At 35.4% G+C, this 26856-nt stretch overlaps 1 protein-coding gene across 4 annotated transcripts in view; it reads left to right on the top strand.

The window, feature by feature from the left end:
* Pou2af1 (POU class 2 homeobox associating factor 1) overlaps positions 1 to 26856 on the top strand; it is a 130344-nt gene continuing 103488 nt past the window's right edge. Inside the window, exons 1-2 of one of the 4 annotated variants that reach the window (XM_019205491.1) lie at positions 1 to 70; positions 2754 to 2914. In XM_019205491.1, the coding sequence (XP_019061036.1) occupies positions 2809 to 2914 (106 nt within the window). In that variant the 5' untranslated portion in view covers positions 1 to 70; positions 2754 to 2808. Of the gene's footprint in view, positions 71 to 858; positions 937 to 2753; positions 2915 to 16135; positions 16176 to 23231; positions 23349 to 26856 lie in introns of those variants that run through there. The other 3 variants (XM_019205490.1, XM_019205492.1, XM_019205493.2) reach the window with 3 other exon arrangements.

Genomic DNA, 26856 nt, shown 5'->3' with positions numbered 1-26856 from the left:
TAAATTATTTTCACCTGGGACTTCCAAAAGAGCTGACCATATGGGTAGATCCCTATCAAGTGTGGTGTAGGTGAGTATTCCCATAGTTTGTGTGCTGTGACTCCCGGAGACAAGTTTATTTTAGCCAGGTCTCTCCATCTTTGTGAAAGATGATGTTCTCAAAGACTTAGCTTACTTAGTAGTGAGGACATACTGCTAGGTTAAGATTTTAGATGACAACTCTTACTTCCACATGGAAATGAAGTGGGAAGTGCAAAGAAGTTGCAGAATATTTGCAGTGTGACTTTAATCACTGCACTCTGTTGCAAACTGTGGACTTGCTGCATATAGTAGTGAGAAGTTACATCAGGAGGGAAAAAGAGTTATCTACAATGGGGGCATTTATCCATTAATTGAACCAAAAGAAACTAGTCTTTGTTGTTTTTTTGAGCAATTAAGATAGCTTTATAGGATATCTTCACTAAGATAATAGTATAGTAGCTAAAGATCATAGTGACTGCCACTCCGTTCTTTCAGATCTCTCTCTCTCTCTTTTTTTTTTTTTTTTGGTACTAGGGATCAACTCGGGACCTTGTGCTTTTGAGGTAGCTGGCAGAACCACTGAGCTAAATCCCCAGCCCAGTTCCACCCTTTTAGAAACAACTTTTTAATAGTTAGCATATTGTCTCCAGACATGTTGATTATAGAGATGCAACTTTTCACAAATTCCATCTTTAAACAATTTCTTTCCTACTTAGGTATGGTGAAAAAAACCATCCATTTATAGTTGCTTCTTTTAAAGGCAGATGGGAGGAATGGGAATTAACTCAACAAATCAGTTATGCTGCTAATAGAGCCTCATTGGACTACTCCTCTGGCACGTCCTCTGATGAAGAAAGTTGTAGCATGGAATCTCAGATCATTCCTAAAGTCAGCAATCCTAAGAGTGTTTATCAGGTCAAGTGTGCTACAGTTCTATTTTCTTTTTCTAAGTCTAAAAAATGTTTGCTTGTGGTAAACAAACAAAAGATGGAAAGAATAAATATAAAGATACCCTACAATGTTAGTATTTTGGCAAATCTTTTTCTGTGCCCTCAATCCCTATATATTATCTCTACTTGGCTGAGTTCTTAGGATCTGTGATTTTTGTTGCTGTTGTCCTGTTTCTTCATACAATATTTGAAAATGCAGGTTTCCTTCCACTGAAATTCCTTCAAATTAAATAGTCAGATTAGTGAGGTTTTATTTTTCTGCCAGTCAAAAATGACATCATTTATAGAAAGTTTATAATATTCAGGAAAGATCACAAGACTATACTCTTGCCACTAGAGAAGTTTTTCTTTGTGACCTTTTTTTTAAAAAAAAATTACAACCGATTGAAAGATAAACTTTATATAAGAAGTGAATTTCATATAATAATGAAAGTATTAGGAACATGCCCCCAGTACTTCGAACTGCATTCAGATTGATTTTATAGCCCACAATTTTAAAATTACTGGTCTAGTATCTCTTTATGTTTGTATCTTTTCTTAAATGAAGTACTTATATATTAAAATGCTAAAGTAATTAAAAAATTTAATATTTTAATGTTCAGTCAATTCCTTTAAAATTTACTATTGATATTCTAATTGTTTCCATGATTACTTTATTTTAAAAACCTATGTAAAAAACTGTTGACTTACTTAGAATTTAGACATTGCTATACAAATTATTTCTTGAGGTTTGAAATGTAGACATGGTATTATTGGGTCATTGGGTATGAACATTTACTGCTTTTTAACACATCTAAATATTTTTGCAGTCTCACTCCATGTAAAAATATCTGTTATACCATTTTTCATAAAATTGACTTCTCATTTAAGAAATAGATACTTTGATAAAAATTGTATCTATAAAAGATAATATAAAGTAAACGTTCCAAAAAACTCCACTTGCTGAAAGGTTTTGGGTACTAACTGCCTTACAAATTTTCTCTTCCTCAACCATTCTATAAAGTCCTAATGTACTTATAGGTCAGAGTATTTTAATATGTTCTATTACTGGCAACTGTTTCCTCCCTAATTTTCTAAGCTGTATGTATGTATATATGTATGTATATTATAGTTTCAATATATTTTTTGCATAACAATTTAAGTCTATGTAGTAAAATATTTGCCCTTATTTTCAGATTTTTTTCTTTCTTTCTTTTTTTTCTGGTACTGGGGATCGAACTCAGGACCTTGTGCTTGCAATACAGGTGTGGCACCACTGAGCTAAATCCCCAGCTGTTACTCTTATTTTTAGACTTATTTCTTTTCTTTAGGGATCAGATCTTTAGTCAACAAAATAGTTCTATGGCAGTATCTCTTCAAAGTGTGCTATGTAAAACATCTGTATCAACTATCTGGAATGTATGTAAAACATCTGTATCAACTATCTGGAATGTTTACAAAGATTTTTCTGGGTCTTCTTGGCCTGGAGAATCATCATTAGGCAGTTCTGGATTAGGGGAGCAGGGGTCAAGTAGGGATGAGAACTCAAGAATGTATTCAAATTTGAATATGTACATTTTAAAAACTTTTAATTGGACCAAGTTCAATCCCTGGGACAACAACAACAACAACAAACCAAAGAACAAAAAACCACTTAGTTGGATTAAAGAATTTGTTTTGGCTAAGATGTATAAAGTGACCTTATTTAAGTTTTAAGTATATAGAATTTATAGAAGTTAAATATATAGAATTCTGGAAAAATTTTCAAAGATGATTATCGACTCTCATTTTCATTTCCTGTAGGCTGAAAACTTGAAATGGCCCTGCCCATCTTGGTTCTACACAACCCGCCGAAAGAATGTGGCAGAGGGCCGTGGAGGAGTCCTTGGGCACCGGGCTGCTTATCAAGCTGCACGTAGGATCCCCAAGTGCTACAGGCCTGTCACTGGGCACCGCATGGACAGGTACCACTGGATCAACTCAAACCGATAATGCTGTGACAAGGTTGTGGTGGGAGAGCTTAGAGGACGGGCTTTGTCTTCCCTAAAATGAAAATGAGTCTGAGGCTCTTGAGAGGCCCAAGAAACAGAAAAAAATAGCCACATTAGGGACTACCGTGCATGATGATGAATCCTCTCACACAGATTAGACTCTGTTCTTAGCTATACTTTTAATTCTTATTTAATTTTTATGAAATTTTATGTAATGCTACTTAATGTACCTAGTAAGGTAATAGAATGAAGATAATAATCTGTGATAAAATTCAATGAATTATAAAAAGTAACAGTTTAAATAAACATACTGTTTTTAATACTGTACTGGTTGTTTGTTGCTAGGGAGTTTTAAAAGTTTGTTTCTTCATTAGCAATTGTTTTGAAAGTAGGTTTTTGGTTAGGGAAGAGTGATCTTGATAATACAGTGTTCTGGTTTCAACTTTATTTCTTTCCCTAATTGTTCTATTTCACAAGTCCAGTAAGAGTTTAAGAATTATTCTGATACAAAATTCCCTTCGTGTGTCTTTAAAATTTATGACTTAATATGTTTTATAAAAGTGACATATGCTTCTTATATAAAGAATTTAGGCTAAACAGCAACACAACACTAAGAAAGTAAAAGTACCTCCTATCTAAAGCTGACCATTATTAATATTGATGATGAACATCTTTCCATTTTCTGTATATATACAGATGTGAAATGGATATACAGACAATTTGATAAGAATCCTATACTAGAGGCAGTACTTAAGTGTTTGAATTTAATTTTATTCAATCTTAGAGAAAAAAAACCTAAAGCGGATGCTAAAATTTCCATTAGCTTTTGTACCACAAAATATTTTAAGTTTTCTCCAGAAATGAAAAACATCAGAAAGCTGGAACAGTCCTTAACCCCCTCCTCATTTTATATGTATTGAATATTAGTGGCTATGCCAACTATAGACATCAGCATTCTTAATTTTTTGTCGCCTATTTCTCATATTATTTTTAGTGGCAACTTTTAAAATCTATGTTCTATCCTAAAATTATTTATATTGATTTTTTGTTTATAGTTCTAAATTTAAATGGATCAAATGCTCATTAATCTATATGTGAAGTCTCATCTTTATTTCATCTTTGGTTAGCTGGATATTATTAATAAACTTTTCCACAAATAACTTATAGGTGTTAAATTCTATGCATTCATTTGAAAGACAACTTTAGGCCATGTATTCTTTTGCCTTTTCATTTAACCCAGTGATCTAATGCTTCTGGAATTACATGTTGCTGTGGAAGATCAGCAGCCAGTTTGATACTCTGACACGTATACAAATAATGTGCATTTAGTTTTTTAGGTGACCTCTTTTGCTAGTGTGAAAAAGTCATTCTTTACACTTAAGATGTAGTTGATCATTCTGTATCAATTTTTCTTGAAACACTGCATTGCTGATCTATAGATGTATCTTTTTTAGTAAGATTTAATAGTATCATCTTTGAACCCTTTATTTCCATGGATACCAGCTGTGTTCATACAGAATCATTTTTTTCTGTCCTTAATATATCTATTACTTATGTGATTGTTTTCATCCTCCCCCCACTACTGAGAGGAGGGCTTGGTGCCTGCTAGGGGAGTTTTGCACCACTGAGCTACATCTTCATTTCCTTTCATCTTAGTTTGTAAAAAACTTAATTGTCTCAAATCTTTATTTTGTCAACATGTGTCAGTAGTTTATTCCTTATTGTTGAATTATATTCAGTGGTATGGATATAATATAGTTTAACCATTTACCTGTTGAACAACTGGATTGTTTATGGATATTATGAGTCAAGCTCCTATAAACTTGTGTGTATAATGCATGGACATAAGTTACTTCTCTGGGATAAATGCCTAAGAGCATAATTAATAGGCCATTTAGTAGTTGCATGTCTAGTTTAAGAAACAATCTAAATATTTTAGAGTAGATGTTCCATTTTATTTTTGTCAGCAGCATATGATTGAACCAGTTTCTCTATATCCTTGCCAGCCTCTTGTGTTACTATTTTTATTTTAGTCCTTCTGATGGGTATGTAGTAAAATATCTTTCATTGAGATCAGAACACACATGCTATGATTTCTTTTTTAAAAATTCGTTAAGCTGGGCATGGTTGAGCGTGTCTATAATCTCAGCACTCAGGAGGCTGAGGCAGTAAGATCACCACAATTTCCAGGCCAGCTTGGGCTTCATAGTGAGTTCAAGGCAGTCCTGAACTAACTACCAAGACCCTGTCTCAAAAAAAAATTCTTTTTTTTTTTGAGACTTATTTTGTGGCCTAACATGTGGTCTGTCCTGGAGAATATTCCATATTTTGGTAAGAAGAATGTGTATTTTATAGCTGTTGGATTACATGTTCTGTAAATGTATGTGAAGTCTATCTGGTCTATAGTATAACTTAATTCCAATGTTTCTTTGTTAGTTATTTGTTGGAGGGTAGTCTGGATGACCTGTCCATTGATGATAGTAGGGTATTGAAGTCTTTACTATTGTATTTGAGTTTATCTCTCCCTTTAGAGCTAATAATGCCTGCTTTATACAGTTGGCTACACTAGCATTGGAGAGATAGAATATATATATATATATATACACACATATATATATTAAAGGATTCCTTTAATTATATTTATATAATAATTTATATATAATTATATTATATATAATTATAATTATATTATATAGTGACTTTGTCTCTTTTTATGTTTTGAATTTTCTTTTTAAAAATGTTTTATCTGATAGAAAGGCAGCTACTCTTGCTTGCTTTTAGTTTCATTAGTATGCTATATCTTTTTTCATACCTTCTCTTTCAACCTGGTTGCATTATTGTTTAACTGAGTATCTTATAAGTAGGGTGCTGTTGGGCTTTATTTTAAAAATCTGTTTAACCAGTCTATCTTTTAATTGGGGAATTTAATCCATTTACATTCATATCTATTGTTATTGTTTTTGTTATTAATTTGTCATTGCTATTTTTTTACTTGTTGCTTTGCATCTCTCTTTCCTTCTTTCCTTCCTTTCTTTCTTTTCTACCGGGGATCAAACTTGGGACCTTGTGCTTGCAAGGCAGGCAGCAGAACTACTGAGTTAAATCCCTGGCCCTGCTTTGTATATTTCTTATTCCTTTGTTCCTTTCTTGTTCATCATTGTTAATTGGTAATTTTCTATATTGATAAGGTTTGATTCTCTTTTTTTTCTTTGTATATCTATTGCACTATTTAGTTTTATGCTTTTTTCCCCAAATATTTTCTAACATAAGACTCCCTTAGTCATTTCTTATAAGACCATCTGGTGGTGATGAATTCCTTCAGTTTTTACTTAACATGAGAGGCTTTTATTTCTCCTTCACTTCTTCTTCTTTCTTTTTTTTTTTTTTTTTTTTTTTGAGACAGGGTCTCACTATGTAGTTAAGACTGACCTGGAACTCACTATGTAGCCAGGCTGGTCTCGAACTCACAGTGATCCTCCTGCCTCAGCCTCCTTAGTTCTGGGATTACAGGTGTGTGCCACCATGCCCAGTTCTCCTTCACTTCTGAGGAATAGTTTTCTTGGGTATTATACTCTTGGCTGAAATTTTTTTTTTCTTTCAGGAATTTGAATATTTCACCCTAATTTCTCTTAGGTGGTAAAGAGTCTGCTGAGAAGTCTTACTCTTTCTACTTTTTAGAATTCTCTGTCTTGTATTCACGACAGTTTTACTGTATGCCTTAGGGATAATTTTTTTGGTTAAATCTGTTAGGGGTTGGTCCTTGCATTTCTTGGAGCTGGTTGTCCATATTTTCTTAGATGTGGAAAGTTTTCAGTAATTATTTCATTCAGTAGTTTTTCTGTGCCTTTTCTTTTCCCATCTTTTCTTGAATACAAGTAATGCAAAAATTTGTTGCTTAATGGTGTCTGATAAGTCTTCCCTTTTATATTTACTTAAAAATTTTATAGGTACATTTTAGGTATACATGATAACATTCATCATAGGGAATTTGTACCTGTACATGACGTATCTTCATTTTGTGTGTGGGCGGGGTACTGGGGATTGAACTCAGGACATTTGCACTTGGGAGGTGGGTGTGGTGCCACTGAACTACATCCCTGGCCCTACATGATGTGTCTTGATTCCTGATTTTTTTCCATTCCCCTCCTCTCCCTTCAGCCCCTCTTCCCCTCCTTATTTACAAAAGCTTTGTTTTCATTTTCCCCTTCTATTCTTTTTTCTTGTCCCTTCTTTCCTTCCCCTTTTTTTGTTCCCCTTCTCATCTGAATATTTTCTTCCCATTTCCCAATGTCTATTATACATTTTCATCCTTACTTACACTTTCAGTTTCTCACATCAGGGAAACAATTTGGTATTTAAAGCTGTGTGTCTGATTTATTATACTTAAGAGTATGTTAGGCTTTCTTTGTTCTTTAAACGATTATTTAAAAATCTGACTGGCTTATTGTCTTCAAGTTCAGAAATTCTTAATCCTGTTTGTGTAATTTTGTTGTTGAGACTCTTGACTAAGTTTTCAGTTTCATGTGTCGAGTTCTTTGGCTCCAAGATTTGATTGAGTCTTTTACTATCTCTATCTCTTTGCTGCATATCTTATTATATCACAAATTGTCTTCCTAATTTTGAACTGTTTACATTCTCTTGTGTCTCATTAAGTTTCCTTAAATCATGCTTTTAAATTCTTTGCCAGGCCATTTGTTGATTTCCTTTTTCTTGGAGTCTGTTGCTAGTTATTGTGTTCCTTTGCGGGGGTCATGTTACTACTTCTCATGCTTGTTTCCCTATGTTGATTTTTGTGCCTCTGGTGAATCAGTTGCTTCTATCAATTTTGTAGGATGATTTTAATAGCAAAAGACTTTCTGTTAGTGATGTGTGCTAGGATGTTGTTGGTTGAATATGCTGCACTGGCTTTGGTTCCATCCAAGTGGGTACTGTAGTGTCTATACAGCTTCTTCAACTGTAGCCAACATTGACAATATCTGTGGATGTCTTGGCAACTTAGCTTTTAGGGTTATGCACCACCAGCAAGGATGTAGCTTCCTTAGGCAGGGGAAATTCACTGACAGCTCTGAGAATGGGCTGTTCAACAGCTTCTTGGGGTGAGTAGGGTGCCAGATTGCTGGCTGGGGACCTCAGTGGGCCACACCACTCAGGAAAGCCTGCTATATTGTTTCCCAGGGTCATGGGCATGTGGGCAGGACAACTTATCTCCTTTGTGCTGAGCTGTTGGGACAGCTGTGTTATGAAGCCAAGGGTAGGTAGTGTAGGCTGAGCCTTCTGGCTACTTCTGAGACAGCAGGAGAAGAGGAGCCGCCTGACTCTTCCAGGGATCTCTAAAGGATAAGCTGCTCAGTGCTGCCTGGCTAGATTTTCTGGGGTGATAGAAGGGGGCAGGGACACCTAATTGGTTTACAAGGCTGGGTTGGTGGAACTATAGGGAGCAGCTACCATGCTACTTCATAGGATCTTGGGTGTGTGAAGCCTCAAGTTGCCTTCATGCAGCAAAAACCTGGGTGAAGAAGGACACAGTGTAGACTGAGCTCTTTCTGTGGGTGCAACTTACTGGTGTGAAAATTCAGCAGCCCTCTAAACTGGTCTCAGAGCCTGTAAAAGGCTAAAGAGGGTTTCCAGTAGTAAATATGTCAGGTCTTTGTGCTGTGAGTAGGGATAGCCAGCAGCCTCCAGTTTACCCTTACTGCATGACTTAAACCCTTGTTTCAGGGTTAATTTTCAGAGACAGAATGGTAGTGACAGTGTGCTTAGTTCCCTTCTTTTAAGGCCATTCTGTGTCTATGCTCTGCAATGCCTAGTCCTGTTTTCACCTTCAAACTTTGCTCCCCAGGGGGATGGGATAGTCTTTCAAGCTGTACTTCCTTCCAATGGTTGGGAAGGAGTGGAAGAGCAGGCTCAGTCTGCTGGTACTGGGCTAGGTGGAAGGTGATCTAGAGTGCTGCCCAGATTCTACTGTGGTGGATTTCAAGGCTTAAGGCCTGGACTTAATTCTCTCTACCTCCCCCAAGTGGGAGGCTGTCTGGCCACACTGTGCAGCTTGGAGTATTGGGGAAAGGATGATTGTAGGCAACTCTTTTCTTCCTGGCTTCTTCAAAGGATCTTTTCTAAGACTAAAATTAAGTCTCCCACTTGGCTTCACACATCTGTCGGTAGATTAGAGTGAGAATTGCTGCTCAAACGGGAGCTGCTCCACCTTTTGATAGCTCGCTGTGGTTTTAATATTCATGCCCATGATAGCTAGTGATGTTAAGCATCTTTTCATGTGTTTGCCATCTGTATATATTATCTTCATGTCATTTTGTAATTGTGTTTTAAATTGAGTTTTGAGTTTCTCGTATCTCTATATACTATACTGGTACTGTTAGGTGTGTAGTTTGAAAATATTCTCTTCCATTTGTGGCATGTCTTTTTAACCTCTTAATACAGCCACAGAATAAAGTTTTAATTTTGATGAAGTCCAATTCATTACTCTTTTCTTTCACATAATTTGGTACTGAGTTTAAGATCTCTTTACCCAGCCCTAGATGCTCAAGATTAAGGTCCCCCACTAAAGTTTTGTTTTATACTTAAATTCCATCTATTTTAAGTTAATTAAAAAAATTTTTTTAAGCTTTTAAGATTTTTGTATAACATGTGAAACTAGATTGAAATTCCTTTTCTTCCCTGCTTATGTTTATACACTTGCTGCAGGACCACGTGTTGAAAAGGCTACCTGTGGGTCTACTTCTGTTTTATATATAATGCCCAAGAACTTTAGTTAAAACCTTGTGAGAGGAATAAGGAAGAATGTGTGGAAGTCCATGTATCACTTTTGAAATTAAAAATGATTTTTCAGAGTTTTTTTTGTGAAAGGATTCTTTTTACTAATAGTTGGTAAAAATTATTTCTATATCTACTGAAGTTTTCTTATCCTTTATGTGGTCAGTGGGCTATACATGTGCACATATTTGCATACAAAGTAATTCCTTAAAGATAACTTGTATCTCAAATATTTATAAAGAAACTTGCTATTGATTTGATTCAGCAGTAAATACATACAGTGCAGTGGAAGATGAACATGATCCTTGTATTGGACCTGTAGCACTGCCACTAAGAAGCATGTGCTTACTAAAAGCTTGCAGCTGTTAGTGTATTAATGGAAATTGGATGGAGGGCCCAAAGAGTCAGCCAGGAAATTAATAGGGTCATGTTCTGGTAGATGCCTTGTTCAGCCAAGAATAAAGAATATAGAAGAAAGATCTCAATTTCTGCACTTTTCTTTGCCGCCTCTCCCAGAGGCCCTGGATTCTTGGCCTAACTATTCTAGATAGTCGGGTGTGTCTGGTTAATTAATCTTTGTTTTCTGGGAAGTAGATTTCATAATTTATGTGAGTAGCTAAAAAAGTTCTTGAGGATGCACACCCAATATTAATGAAATCAAATTAAGACCTTCTCCAAGTGTTAGTTTTCCAGCTTGTAGGGTGGTTATGTATTTTTTTTTCTCATTGAGTTTATTAGTACTTTTTAAATATACTGGTGGTTATATATTGGTTTGAGATGTGCTTTAAGAACTCCTAGTTTATGGCAGGGATTTAGCTCAGTGGTTCCACTGCCTTCCTCACAAACGCAAGGACCCACATTCAATCCCTGGTACAAAAAACAAAAAACAAAACAAAGCAAAACAACAACAACAATGAAAAACCCCTCCCATTCATGGAGGAAATAGAACAGCTACCGCATAGCCCACTCTTATGGGAAACTACCATTTTATTGGTATCTGCTATGAAAGCAGCAGGTGCTTTTAATGGAAAAGGTGACTAATGAGGTGAGTTTTAAGGCTGCCATATTTGATTTTTTGCTTGATAATACAGAATCTGCCAAGAAATGTTTACATACTTCAGGAAAAGAAAAAATTGTCTCAGTAAATTTAGCATTAAAATATTTATGCATCATGAGATTAATACAAGTTGCCTTTGGCCTCTGTAATTACAAAAGGTGCTCAAAGTGGTGGCCATTAGCTTCCAGACATTTACTAGTGCTGCAAAGTTCTACTTGGGTACCCTTGGTCATTGAGATTGCTGCAAATGCATTTTCCATTTCTTCTCTAAGGGCTGGCAGTGTAATGGGTTTTCTGCGATATACATTTTCTAGGGTTCCCCCATACAGGGATAATACCAGCTATTAAAAAAATCACACTATTTTTCTCTTCCTAAAGTGTATATACATTTTTTGGTGGATCTCTTATAATTATTTAAATTGAACTGGACTAAATGACCAGCCTCTAGCAATGAAGAAATCAGAATTCAATGTCCTTGAAAGGTAGGAGAAATGGAGGAGTTAAATGTAGTGAGTTGATTTTTAAGCAGATGTTATTTATGCCTTGATTTAAAAAAAATCTTTGTTAAACCTAATTGTAAATCTTGTTGTGCTGTCTCAAGTGTTTTTATTTTAACTCATTTTCTCTAATTCACCATTAGTGTTTTGATTGGCTGAATATTAAGCTAGATTCTTGGCCGTGTATGGGTATCTCTTGTGACAAAATACTTGCAGAGTGAATGAGGTGAATCCTGAACTCATTGCTTAATAACTATTCATTAGTTACCCAAATAATGTTTCTATGAAGTTTTAATTCTTTACTAGCTTTCCTTCCTTCCATTGCTTAGGAGACTTATTAAAAGTGGTTATATTCAAAGAAAAGAATGCTTCCTCATGTTTATATTGAAGCACAATAAAGAATTAATTACCATATGAGAGACTTGAAGGGCAGGCATTGGAATTATAACCCAAGAAGGTTTTGATGTGGTGTTTGTGTTTGAATATTTTTTTACATCAAATTCATGGTGGTGGTATTTTGGTTTTCCTTCAACTCACCCCCAAAACTTCAGTTTCAAGTAACTTTTTATTCTCTGAAGTATTCCAACCAAAGCTTCTACAGAAAATTTTGTCGGTCACATGGCTTATACATATTTTGAGTATTGTCATTCCAGATCCTCAAGTATTGTGCAAATATATCCATCTGCTTCATCTGATTCAGTAATAATTTTAGATAAGCTAAACTGATTATTTATACAAATTTTACGGTTTCAAAAAGAGGTGAGTCAGTAGCTTTAATAAGTATTTTAATAAAATATGAGGTCTAATAGTCTCCTCTAGTCACCATGAAACTATTGGCAGTTTCCTTATCTTCTCTTGCAAACGTTAGCTTCTATTACATATATACCCAAAACTATAAAATAGATTTATGTATTTTATACATGAATAGTAGACATTTTCAAGAAATCATTTTAGCTTCATCCCATGTATTGATGCATTTAGCCTTTTAATCAAGCAGGCTAAGTTGAGATCACCATTTTATTTCTAGATCTAAAAATAAAGTAGAAAAAGATTATTCAGTTATTTTTATTAAGTCTCAAAGTAAGGAAAAATTGTTATTCCTAAGAATCAGGAAGAAAATAGGCAATTCAATAAGAATATAGGTAAAAGACTTGCATAGGCATTTTACTAAGGAAGATATTTGAATGTATGTAAATATGAGTGGTGCTGAATTTCACTTACTAGGAAATGCAAATTAAAATTAAGCAATACATCACACATCCAGAAGGATGGATAAAATATAAAAGATGTAAAATAGTATTGATGCAGATGAGAAACAAACGGAACCCCTCTTTGTCACTTAAGTATAGTGTACAATTATATAATCACTTTGGAGTTGTAGTTTGTAATAGCTACTAATGCTGAATATATTCAATTTCTAAAACCCAGAATTTTTAGTCCTAAGTACATACTGAATAACTAGGTATTATTGCATATGGTCCTCAGAAGGTATGCAAAACTAAGTGTAATAATCCCATATGGAAAATAGACACATATACATCAATGGTAGGATGAAGAACTGAATTGTGATATAGCCACCCAGTGGAGCTCACTACAGCAGAAAATCAAACTATAACTTCATGCACCAATATGGTTTGATCTCACAAAGTTGAGCAAAAGAAGACAGTCATGTTTTATGATTGTATTTCTATTCATTGAATTAGCAAAAACAGTGATGTTTGAAGTCAAGGTTCTTATGGAAGCTATTTATTTCTTGATTTTGATTATATGGGATTGGAAACATTAGACAACCCAATTAAGTGTATATTTATGATTTGCTCACTTTTAAAGATGTGTTATTCTTTAATAAAAATTGAAAATTAGTTTTTATCCTATCCATGGTGATGACTTTGAATGAAATGAGCGAGAGGCCAGAACTTGAGTCAGTACTCAGTTATTTCTTTTTTTGATCTTGATCTCAATGTTTAACATAGTACACCATGGCGTATGAGGAAAACAAAGACTTTGGGGGTTCTCTCCTTGCTTATATTCCATCAGTGTTAGAAAATATTGTTGGTGGCTTGGAATGAAATATTTGTTGGCTATTAAACATGCAATATTTTAAATACCCAATTAAAAACAACACTTTTGTAAATCAGCAGTAGGTGCTATTATGGGCTAATGGAAGACACATGAATAAGAAGGCACTGGATCCAAGTTCTAGCTGCTTTTTTTTTCAGTTGGGTAAATGGGGGCAAGTCTGAACCTCCATTCCTTCTTTCTATCATTGATATTTTACCTAACCAAAGGTGGGAGGATGAGCTTTATGATCTCTTGGGTCCTTTTTAACTCAGATCTAAGAACCATCATCAGTGAGTACTTGAAAGGTTCTTAAAAGCAGTGGACCCTTGACTTACAAATTCAATTTGTTCACAAGGGCTGGTTATAACTTAAGAGGCTCCTCTACAGTCTTCAAAGTCTCTTTCCTGTATAATTTTAGGCCACACTTTCTTCAGGTAGATCTCAGTGTCAGAGAGATATTAGCTCAGTATTTTTCATCCCCACACAGGAAAGGATGTTGTAATGTTCTTCCAGAACACTTTAAATCCATATCTGAGACCATGTGGAAGCACAAGCAGCCATCACTCAGGTCATAACTCAAGACTTTGGTTGTAACCCAAGTTGTGTTAGTCATAACTTAAGGGTTCGTTGTAAAATAACTAATGTAACTTATTCATACTACCATTTATTCCTACTTTTCTTTTGTGCTCTTTATAAACATGGCTCCAAACACATGCTAATAAATTTCAAGGTATTTAATGAAGTATAATTTTAAGGCTGCGAATTATCTAATCATCTTACCTTATCTTCAACTCCAGACTGATGTCTTGATATTCCTAGATTTTGTTGCTTTGAAACAAGGATGCTTTTCAGGAAATGTTCCATATTGGTGAAAAACAGAAGATCTTTGTTTTTCTTAATATACTGTAGAGAGTGTGGAGACAGAGTTAATGGCCTTGCTCTTATTTCCTTATGTGTCCTTGGATCTATTTAGCCAAAATGTGGACCTAAGACTATGTTTCTACTATTGAAATAAAGTGAGGACTCTTCATGGGTGGTGATTGGCAGATGACTAACATTCCAATTTCACAATTGTCTCTGTGATTTAAACAAGTTGCTTTGAACATTCAAGTCTTTATTTTCTCACCTATAAATTAGGGCTAAAAATACTATCTACCTTAAACTGGGACAGGGAAGATTTAATGCAATAATGCATGTAAAACTCTTATTATATGCATGTCATGTGCCAGATATTATGCTAAGTGTTTTCTATTACCTGTCTTAGAGTTAGCTCCAGCAGATTGTAATATTTCAGTACATACATACATTACAGATAATAAATGCATTTACTTATTAACACAGTGAACACATTTAAAGTCTGTTATGAATCTGGCTACATCAGAAAACAAAACCAACCACTGTCACTGCCCTCAAGTAGCTTATATTTGTAGTAGGAGATATTAGCCAACTTTCAGGTTGCTCTGAGACCCAATACCCAGCAGCCACAACTTAAAGGAAGAAAATTAAATTTAGTTTACAGTTTCAGGAGATTCAGTACATGGTTGGCAGACCCCAAGGCAGAAACCTCATTGTGGAAGGACATGGTAGAGCAAAACTACTTAGTTCATGGAAGCAGAGAAGGGGAACAGTGCCAGAGAGGAATGCTTGAGGTACTATATATGAGTCCCAACACCACACCTTCATGATCCACCCAGACTCACCAGTGTTCACTAATCACTTATGAAGTGTTTCTTAATCTAATGAAATCAACATATCAGGATTAATGGGCACACAGGGGAAATGAAATAATAAACTCCAAGCACAGGTAAGTAAAAGTTGTAATATTCTGGAAGGTGATATAGTAAAAAGAAGTATAGCTGAATAAGGGATAGCTGTTGAGTTTGGGTAAAGAGAGGGGCAGATTAAGATAGGATAGTCAGGGTAAACCTAATTGAGAAAGACATTTGTGAAAAGACATGAAGGATGAGACATGTGTACTTGAACTCCTTAGTCCAGGGTTTCTCAATCTTGGCACCAACATTTTGGGCTGGATATATCTTTGTTGTAAGGGCTACCCTATGTATTGCAGGCTGCTTAGCAGCATCCCTGTCCTCTACTCTCTAGTTGTCAGTAGCACCCTTTTCTTCATGATGGAGTCATGACAATCAAGAACATTATGCCAGGCATGGTGGCACATGCCTGTAATTCCAGCACTCAGGAGGCTGAAGCAGGAGGATCACTGAGAGTTCAAGACCAAACTGGGCTACATACTGAGTCATAGTGAGAACCCTGTCTCAAAGAAACAAAACAGAACAAAAGAAGAACATTGCCAAATGTCTCATGTGGAACTAAGTAACTTCTGGTTGGGAGCCACTGTCTTACTGATTTTTTTTTTTAACATAAGTTATGACTATGTTGCTCAAGCTGATCTCAAATTGGGTTCAAATGATACTCCTAACCTCAGCCTTACAAGTAGCTGAGACTACAGGTGTGTGTGCTACATACCTGGCTGAGAACCACTGTGTTAGGTAGAAGGAACCTACAAAATAGGAGTCCATCCAGTGTATTTGAAGGAAAGGAAGAAACTGTGGAGTTGAATAAATGAAGAGTAGTAGGTGAGAAAAAAGGGGGTCATTGGTTCTTTAATTTTTACTCTGAGTGAAATGAGCCTCAGCAAGATTTTGAGCAGATCTGATTTTCATTTAAAAGGATTGTTCTGACTTCTGTGTCAAGAGCAGACTGAAGAGAGACAAGGATGGACCTGAGGAGACCAGTTAGTATTACAATGATCCTGACAAGAGATGGTAACTTGCTCCAGAGATGTAGCAAGGTGGTTGATGAACACTGGTCAAATTCTGGATATGCTCTAAAGGTAGAATAACAGAAATTCCTAATGGATTGGTCTTGGGATATATGTAACGGAAATTTAAAGAAAGGCTTTGAAGTGAAAAGCCAGAGTCTCCATCAGTTAAAATGAGGATGGTTTTAGGTGGAGCAGGTTTGGAAAGATCAGAAATTGAATTTTTGATCTTTTGAGTTTGAGATACTTATTAGACCTACAGGTAGAGATGGCCAGGGAAGAATTGGACTTATGAGTGGAGTTAAAGAGTCAAGATGGAGCTGAAGAAAAAGATTTAAGAGTAGTTGACATAATTTAAAGCTGGAAGATTGGATAACTCCCAAGGGGGTGAATATAGACAGAATGAAGATGTCAACTTAGCTCTACAACACTGAGGGGCCAGCAGAGGGGACAAATAAGGATCAGCCGATATAGATAGAGGAACACCAAGGAAGCCAGTGCCCTGAGAGCCAAGCGAAGAAAGTGTATGGAGGTAGAAAAAGGGATCAGATGCGTCAATTGCTGCTGAAAGATAAGAACAGAATTTACATCTCTCTGTGATTTATAGGAGTTGGGCTATAATAGAATCCTGTGTTCTTGGTGACCAACACTGCCATCAACTTATTAAATAAATCTCTGACTTGGCGCTAATGGAGATTTGTAGTGAAAGGATGCTTCTGGGATGTTTACTTTGCAGTCAGGAAATCCTGAATCTAGACTCAGATCTGCCACCACAAACAGCTTATGAATTTGGCAACTTGTTTACTCTTTCCTTAAATATTTGATGTGGTTAAAAATAGGTATGTTACCTACTTTGCAAGATTACTGTATGGATCAAATAAGAATATCTAAGTAAAGATCTATGTATATGGCTTTGAAACTTTTTGAGTTTGATGTTAATAATAGAAAAAAAAAACGCTCTTACTATTCCAGAATGAATAGATATTTAATAGAGCATGACCTTTTTAATATCACAGAAAAATTCTAAGATCTTTTATTTTTTCTTTAAAAAGTTTTTTAGTATCACATATTAATTGTACATACTAATGGAGTCTAGTGTGTTATTTCCCTACATGCATATAGTGTGCACTGATCAAATACAACCTGTCCTTTCCCACTTGCCCAAACTTCCCAATCTCTAGTAATCACTATCACACTTTTTGGCTGACTTTTTAAGCTTCCACATATAAGAAACAACATGTGGAAATGGTTTTATGTATCTAGCTTATTTCATTTAGTGTAATATCCTCCAGTTCCATCAATTTTCCTACAGAGGACAGAATTTTTTTTTTTTATGGCTGAGTAATACCCCATGGTGTATGTATGCCGTAATTTTCTTTATCCATTCATCTTCTGGTGGATACTTGGGCTATTTCCATATCTTAGCTATTGTGAATACTGTTGAAATATACATGGGAATGCAGGTTGTCTTTTGTATGCTGGTTTCATTTTCTTTGGATGTATACCCACAAATGGGATAGCTGTATCATACGGTATCTATTTTTATTTATTTATATTTAATACAGTTATAGGTAATTAATATTATTTTTAGTTTTTTGAAGATCTTCTATACTTTTTTTCATAATGGCTGTATTTGTTTATATTTCTACCAACAACATATAAGAGTTCATTTTTCTCCACATCCTCACTAGCATTTATTTCTTGTTTTTTGATAACAGCTATTCTAACTGGGGTGAGGTGGTACAGTATTTCATTATAGTTTTGATTTGTATTTCCTTGATGGCTAATAATATTGATCATTTTTTATGTATTTGATGACCATTTATATTTCTTTTGAGAAGTAACTGTTCAGACCATTTGCTCATTTTTAATTGGATTACTTGTTTTTAGTTTTTAATTTTTTGAATTTCTAATGTATTCTGAATATTAACCCTATGGTTGATAAATAATTGGCAAGCATTTTATACTTTTTCGTGGAAGTTGTCTCTTTGCTCTGTTGATTAATTCCTTTCCTGTACAGATTTTTAAATTGATGGAAGTTTACTTGTCAATTTTTGCTTTTATTTCTTATGGTTTTAGGTGTGTATCCAGAAAATCATTGCCTTTACCAATGTCTTGAAACTGTAGTTTCACAGTTTTATCCAGAGATAGTGTTCAAGTTTCAGTCCTCTGCATGTGGACATTCAGATTTCCTAGCATCATTTACTGCAGAGGCTATTCTTTTTCTGACATATGTTTTTGGCACCTTTGTCAAGAATTAGTTGGCTATAGATGGGTTTATATTGGCTGGCATGTGTTTATTTTTAGGATTTCTATTCTGTTCTTTTGGTTTGTGCGTCTTTCGTTTTACTAATACTATGCAGTTTTGATTACTGTGATTTTGTAGTGTGTCTTGAAATCAGGTATTGTGATGCTTCTGGCTTTATTCTTTCTGCTCAAGATTGCGTTGACTATTCAGTATCTTGTGTGTTTCCCTATAAATTCTAGTATTCTTTCTCCTAGTTCTTGTCATTGGTATTCTCATGGGAATTGCATTGAATCTGGAGATGGCTCTGCGTCATACGGACATTTGAACAATATTCTTCCAATCTATGACATTTTGTATTTTTAATATTTTCTTCAATTTTTTCATCAGTGCTTTTTAATTTTCATCAGGAATGTCTTTCACTTCCTTGGTTAAGTTTATCCCTAGGTATTTTATTTTTTTGTAGCTATTATGAATGGGATTGCTTTTATGATTTCTTAGAAAATTTTTTATTACTCTACAGAAAAGCTAATGATTTTTGCTTGTTGATTTTATATCTTGTTACTTTACTGAATTTACTTAATCTATTTATGGTAGGGTCTTTGGATTTTCTCTATATAGAATCATATCATTTAAATGGATAATTTGACTTCTTCCTTTCCTGTTCATATGCCTTTTATTTATTCATTTTTCTTGTTTAATTACTCTGGTTAGACTTCTGGTAGTATTCTGAGTAGGCGCACCAAAAGTGGACACCTTTGTTTTGTTCCCAATTTTAGAGGAAATAATTTCCACTTTATCCTGTTCAATATGATGTAGACTTGTGGATTTGTTATATACAGCCTTTATTATGTTGAAGTATGACCATTCTATAGATAAAGGCTTTTATTATGAAAGTATGTTGAATTTTATTAGATGCTTTTTCTGCATCCATCATGATGGTTATATGATTTTTATGCTTCATTATGTTGAAGTGATGTATTATGTTTATTGATTTGTGTATATTGAACTATTTCTAAATCCCTGGGATGAAGCCATCTTAATCATGGTGAACAATTTTTTGATGTTCTAATTCAGCTTGTTAGTATTTTGAGAATTTTTACATTTATGTTCACCAGGAATATCAGCCTATAGCTTTTTGTTATTGTATTCTTGTCTAGTTTTGATAACAGTAATTCTGGCTTCATGGAATGACTTATTCTTTCTCTCCTTTTCAATTCTTTGGACTAGTTTGAGAAAATTGGCATTAATTATTTAAAAGTTTGATAAATTCAGCAGTGAAGTAATCTAGTCTTTGGCTTTTCTTTCTTGAGAAACTTTAGTTTTAGTCCAGTCTCATTACTTGTTATTGGTATTTTCAGGGTTTTTAATGTTCTCATAGTTCAATTTTGTTAAGTAGTATGTGTCAAGAAATTTGTTCAGTTCTTCTAGGGTTTCTCATTTGTTAGCATATAGTTATTCATAATAATCCCTAATGATCCTTTATATTTCTGTGCTATTAGTTTAATGTCTCCATTTCCATTTTTGGTTTTATTTATTTTCTCCTTGGTTAGTCTAGCGAAAGGTCTGTCAATTTCACTTATCTTTTAAAATACTCAACTCTCTTTCATTGATCTTATGTAATACCTTTTAGTTTCTATTTCATTTATTTCTCTTCTGATCTTTTTTTTTTCATTTAGATTGTTTATTTATTTTTGATACCAGGCATTGAACTTGGGACCTTGCACTTGCAAGGCGGGCGGCAGCACCACTGAGCTAAATCCCGGCCCTTAATTAGATTTTTTTTAAGTCTCTTAATTTCTATTTATTTATTTATTTGTTTGTTTTTCTTTTTATTGAGTTTATTGGTACATTCTAGGTATACAGTACAGTTACATTCATTACTGGGATCTTGTACCTTTACATGACAGGTCTTGGTTCTCATTTTTTCCCCTTATCCCTGCCCTCCCTTTACCCCCTCCTCCCCTCCCCATTTACAAACACTTTATTTCCATTTTTTCATATTTTTTTCTTTTCCCTTATTCCCTTTCCCCTACTCTTCCTACTTTCCCTACACCTTTAGCCCATTTCTTCCTATTTCACATTGTTAATTATCTCATTAGGATCTTGTGTACTATTATAGTTTTTCACACCAGAGAAACTATTCAGTATTTACACATGTGTGACTTAGGGTATCTTTCCAAAATAATTAAAAGAATCATATCACAGTGACATATGCACGCCTATGTTTATAGCAGCACAGTTTGTAATAGCCAAAATATGGAAACAGCCCATTTGCCCATCAGTTGGAAACTAGATAAAGAAGATGTGGTTTTCTATAAAATGGAATACTACTCAGCCATAAAGATTGAGAAATTAGTCATTCGCAGGAAAATGGATACATTTTGAGGATATACTCCTAAGTGAAATAAATAAGTCACACATGTCTTAATTAGATTTTTAAACACAATACAATAAAGTTTTATTTTCATCACAAATGGATTTTATGAGGAGAGTCAACTGACTACATTTTTGCCTACCTTTTCAGTGATGTTCATATAGTAGACAGACTGGGAAGATAGAAAAGTGCACCTCTCTGGGGAAAAAGGCAAAATTTTTCTACTGTCTAGTGAAATAAAGATAATGTCTCCCTGTGGTGCAAAAATCAGAGAGACTTCATTATGAATAACTTGGGTTTCCTAATATTGGCCTCTCCTGTAACACTTCTGATTAATATGTCCAACATCTCCTTGCCTTTAGTATATCTTTCTGTGCTGGAAGTGACTCAAGGATCCAACACACATGATAATTCTCTGAGTGCTGCTGTTTCTCTGAGTAACAAACTGTCTTTGGCCTCATGCCCCCAACCAAGTCTCATGTCTTTTGCCAGAATCCATGAAACTGGCAAGGTAAATTTTGATACTTTTCTTTTTTCTTGTACCCGGGATTGAACTTGGGACCTTGCACTTGCAAGGCAGGTGCTGAAACCACTGAGCTAAATCCCTGGCCCCTGGATATTTTTCTTTGATGTATATCTTGACAATTTGCCTCATGGAACTAAACATAAATCATTGACAATATTTCATGTGCTTATTTGCAACTTATTCTCTTCTGATCTTTGTTGTTTCTTTTCTTTTACTAATTTTGGGTTTGGTTTGTTCTTGCTTTTCTAAATTCATAAGATGTATTGTTAGATTGTTTATTTAAAATCTTGCTATTTTCTTTTTGATTACGTACCTATTGCTATAAACTTGCTGTCTAGTACTTCTTTTGTTGTATGCCATTAATTTTGGTATATTTTACTTCCATTTTTGTTTGCACCAATACATTTTTAAATTTTCCTTTTGATTTCCACGATGGCCCATTGTTCATTCAAAAGGGTGTTGTTCATTCTCCACACATTTTATAATTTCTAAAATTTCTTTTATTGTTGAGTTCTAGTTTATTTTATTTTCAGAAAAAATACAAGGATATGATTTTAATTTTTAAAAATTTGTTACGATTTGTTTTGAGACCAAATATATGGTCTATTCTACAACAAACTCCATGTGTAGATGAAAAGAATGGTCTCAGTCCTTGCAAGTGCAAGGTCCTGAGTTTGATCCCTGGTACCAAAACAACAACAACAACAACAACAAAACAAACAAAAACAAAACAAAACAAAACAAGAATGATATTAGTAGATTTGGATGGAAAGTGCTGTAAATATTTTTTCAGTTCGTTTGATCTATACTATAATTCAATTCAGGTGTTTCTTTGTTGGGGGGGCGTCCTGGATGATCTGTCCATTGCGAAAGTAGGGTATTGATGTCCCCACTCGCATTGTAGTAGAACCTATCATTTGATCCCTTGATCATTATATAGTGCCTTTTTTTTGGTATTTTTCTAGTGGTGTTTATACTTCACATACTTTCATGGTGGTTGTATTCTTTCCTTCATTTCATAATATAGGATCTCTTTAACCATCTTTGGTAAGGCTGGTCTGGTGGTCATGAATTCCCTCTGTTTTTGTTTTTCTTGGAAGGATGTAATTTTTCATTCATTTGTGAAGAACAGCTTGCATTTATTTTGTTTCATATTTGTAATACATTTTCATTTTTTTCTTGTCTGTAGGGTTTTTTGCTGAGAAATTTGCCATTAGTCTAATGAGGTTTCCCATAAATGTGACTTTGTATTTTCTCTTGGGATTAAAAAATTCTTTTGTTTTGTACTTTTTGTACTCTATCATGTGCTGTGGTGATTTTGGGGGTCAGGTCTATTTGGGGTTTTATAAACCTCCTATACATGGATGACCATATCTTTAGCAAGATTAGGGAAATTTCTCCTATTATTTTGTTAAATAGGTTTTCCATGTCATCAGTGTTTTCGTCCTTGGTTTAGGTGTTTAAAAAAATGTAGATGTTGATTCATTTAATGACATCCCAAAGAATTTAAATGTTTCTTTTTCCCTCCCTTCCTTCCTTTCTTTCTTCCTTCCTTCCTTCTGATTGGGATACTTTAAAAGACCTGTCTTTAAGTTCAGATATTCTTTTTTATAAAATCGAGTGTGCTTTTAAGGCTTTCAACTCTTGTTTATTTGTCTTATGAGTTACAATTGAACAATATGGTGAATGTTTAAATAAAAATATTATATATAAAGACACATTTCCATCAATCCCTCTCAGAATACACCCCCTTGCTTTGAACATACTTATCTTATTGTTCTTGCCTCTTTCTGAAGCAGTTTTGGAAGTCCTTTCTGTGTGTCTTTAGTTATGCTGTTGTGGCTGTCTTGGTGTCCTGAATGGATCTAAAATGTTTACTTTTCATGGTTATTTTGAATTTATGGAAGAACTAGAAGCTGCACAGTATGAGATCTGGGAATAGGGTAGATGAGGACACATTGTCCTGTTTTTATTTGACAGAAATTACCATAAACATTTTAATCAATTCATGAGATGGAGGCAGCTACAAAAATATGCTCACAAAAGAGAACTTTGAGAACTGCTTCAGAAGTGAAGAGGAGGAGTGTTCTGAGGGAGGTGAGTGGCAATATGTCTTCTACTGTAATATATTTAAATTTAAAAAAATTTAAACATTAACCATATTTTTTTATCATACCTTGTGTTGAGCTCTCCATTTCCAAGATATCTGTTTTGTTCTTTTTCATTACCTCAATTTCTGTGCTGAATTTCTCATTCATATCCTGTTTTGCTTCTCAAATTCATTTAACTGTCTATATCCTCATGGATCTCCCTGAACTTTTTAATGAACATTCTTTAAAAAATTAAAAGTTCTTTATCAGGTATTATAGCCATGTCAATTTCTTTGGGATCTATTGCTAGAGAGTTTTTATGTTCTTTTAGAGGTGTCATATTACTTTGTCTTTTCATATTTCTTTTGCTTCTCTGTTAAAATTTGCACATCTGGTAGATGAGGTATGTACTTTTATGGTGTAGACTTCCTAGTAAGTACCTTTATCCTGAAAATGTGCTTGAGGTGTTGGTTTGTTATTCTCTGTTTGGCTTTATTTCCAGCTGGTTACTATAGTGCTGGTTTGACTCTCATTTAATATCTTTGGCTATTCTATAGTGAGTCAGAGAGACCCACTGTTTGTGGGCTATGAAGGAGTGGAGACATTAGCCACTCATGTGGTTATTGTACAGTTAGCAGTGGATAACTCACCCTGTGGCTTCTCCTATGATGGGAGTGGTGGCTCTTATCTGGTGATGGGAGTTTCCTCAAGCACTGTTGATACCAACTCTGCCACTAAGAAAGGCCTGTGGCATTGGCAGTCCCAGAAGTCATGAAGGGCCTGAACACTTGTCCTCCCACCAGTCAGTAGTGCTGGTTCAGACAGTGCATGGGAGAGATGGTGGCAGGAGGATCTGTAGCACCTTCGTTGTGGTGCTTATATCCAGTCCTGATAGCAGTTCATGGTCAGACAAGGTGCTGGAAGTAGGGCAGCAGCAGGAATTGTGGTCTTCTCTGCCCATGGTGGTGCATGTTTGGGAGCAGGACTGCAGCTGTTACCTGGCAAAGTTCCTCTTGGCCCTCTTTGGCTGTGTATGCCACCTGGCAGGTAAGCCCATGCTGTCTTCCTGCTTTAGCTCTAGTGGGTGCCTGATAGAGAAAGCCATAGAGTTGTTGAGGAGCCCTCAGTGTGCTCCTGTGGGCATGTTAGCAGTGAGAACCACAGAGGTCCCTCCATGATCTGTTGGTAACAGGTAAGTGCATAGTGCACAGGGTAGAAGGTATAGCAGGAACTGCATGATACTTTCTCTTCAATCCTGGCACTAGCACAAGTCCATATGTAGCTGGCCATAGTTTTGGCCTGTGAGGTCAGTTGCCACATTCTATTTCTTGAGATTGGCACCTCCATTCCCCTCTGTGTTGTAACACCTGTGCCCTGTAGTGCAGGGAATCCAGTGGGGCGATGTCACTCAATCTAATGGACGATGTTGAGTTTGTGAGGCAGCTTTCCCTATACCAGCATAGTAGAAAGTCTGTATAGTCCCAGAGGTGGGAACATCCAATGGTTTAGGACTTCTAGAGCAGCCTAAACTCAGACAGTAGCTCATTTCTCAAGATAGCTCCTAGTTTTAGCACTCTGGGCATTTACTGCGAGATGATTTAAGATCCTCTTCCACATCAAGGCTACTGTGCAGGTTCAAACTTTCTTATTTAAGTAGGCTGCCAGCCTGTGGAGGTTGTGGCATGTCTCAATATCTAAGATTGCCAGCATCCACACTGATAGAGTTTGCTAGGATTCTCTTTCATCCTTTAACCCCTGCAAAGGGGAGACACCCCATCCCTGGCTGTGGAGCCAGGGTGGCAGATGCCAGGTTATTTGGAAGCTCTTTCTATGCTAGCATCCAAATCCTCTGAATCTCACAAAGTTCTAGTCTCTTTCTTGATAATTTCCAGTGTTCTTCCACAGTCACTCCACTCAAAATGCAGCTCTATGCTTGTTAATTTGGTTTCTTCATGGAGAAGGAAGTGAATGCTAGGTGCCTCTAGCTATCTTGCATCTTGAAGATCTTTTATTTTTAATAGTTAAAAGGTTTAGATGATAATATTTTTATAAAAGTGCTTTAAATAACACTATTACAAAGACCATTGTCAAGCTTGCATAGAAAATAGCATATTGCTTAGAAAATAGCAAGTTTGGGTAAATATGCTATCACTTGGACATCTAAATTTAGTTTCTGGGTTGCAATGAGCTTTACAGATGGAATTCTGGTGACTTATTTACAATATGTAATTAAGATATATAACTGAATATGGACCTGCACTTGCAATCCCCATAACTCAAAGATTCATGCAATCGGTATATACCCTGTAGAACACAGGATTTTAAAAACATTGTCATATGTAGCATGAAAAGCAGACTGATTGTCAAGGCAACATGTCACCTTGGGAGCCCAGAAATATCAGAACAGGTTGTGCACTGAAGCATTGTCTTTGTGAACAAATCAGTTTTAACAAAGAAAAAGTGATATACAGGATGAAGTTTTATTACCTCTTCTGATGACTCTGGCTCTAAATGACGCTCATGCTTCCTTTCGATGAGTTTAGAGAGAACATCCTTTTCTCTTTCAGAAATAGGCTGCTCTTCCAGCAGAATAGCACTTAGGCTTTGGTCAAGCTTACTATCCCAGGCAACTGCTGACATTTGCAAGGTGGTAGAGAATGCGTCCCTAAAATAGGCCTTCAGCCCCTGGTCAAGGAAAAGAAGGGATAGATAGATCAGGAAAACTTTTATTGTTAATAAAGCTTTAAGGTAATAGATGAAAAGGGAGCTTGAGCTTTATCATCTTCACATGTTCTCTCATTAGAACTTCTGGTAAGGTTTATGAAGTGACAAGTAACTATCAACAGGAATCGGAGGTGCTGTTCTTTTTTTTTTGTGCTTTAAAGTTTAATGTCTATTTTCTCTGTTCATTTTTTAAAACTTTTATTGATTTTATTGGTACATTTTAAAAAATTTAATTTATTGGTACTGTTCTTACTGGAGGACCACTGTCAGGATGTGGTGCATCCTTTTTTATCATATGTATGCACCATGGTAGAATTGTGCATGTACTTTGTTGTATGCTGCTATAGAAAATTTGATTAGGAAAACCTTCTTCTTGGCCCAGCAGTAGGAACCAAGGGCCACCGCTGGGACTCAGATTTGAAATGTTGCCAAGCCTAAAAAATTTATTATTCTGAGTAATGGGGTCTGAGTCACAGAGAAAGAGAAGGGGAAAAAACCCCTCTGTTTATTATAAATACCTCATAAAATGATCTCAGAAAGGTGGGGTTAGAGTCTTGGTGGAGGTCTCCAGCAGCAATGTGGGCCAGGCAGTGGATCAAGAGCAGAACAAAGCTTCCCACAGATGCCAAACACTCTCTACCAACAAACAATGTATTTTCAGCGCTCTGAGTGGAGAAGATACCCACACACATAAATGTCAGCCTCAGGGAACATTTCTACGGCCTCTTCCTTTATCTAGGTTTATATAATCTAAAATAAAACTCCCTGGGCCTAATGGAAATTTACTGAAA

Source organism: Fukomys damarensis, unplaced genomic scaffold, assembly GCF_012274545.1.
Source record: "Fukomys damarensis isolate Sample0158 unplaced genomic scaffold, DMR_v1.0_HiC HiC_scaffold_16, whole genome shotgun sequence".
NCBI classification, from domain to species: Eukaryota; Metazoa; Chordata; class Mammalia; order Rodentia; family Bathyergidae; genus Fukomys; species Fukomys damarensis.
The sequence above is the reverse complement of the archived record's forward strand: the minus strand, read 5'-3'. Positions and strand labels throughout refer to the sequence as shown.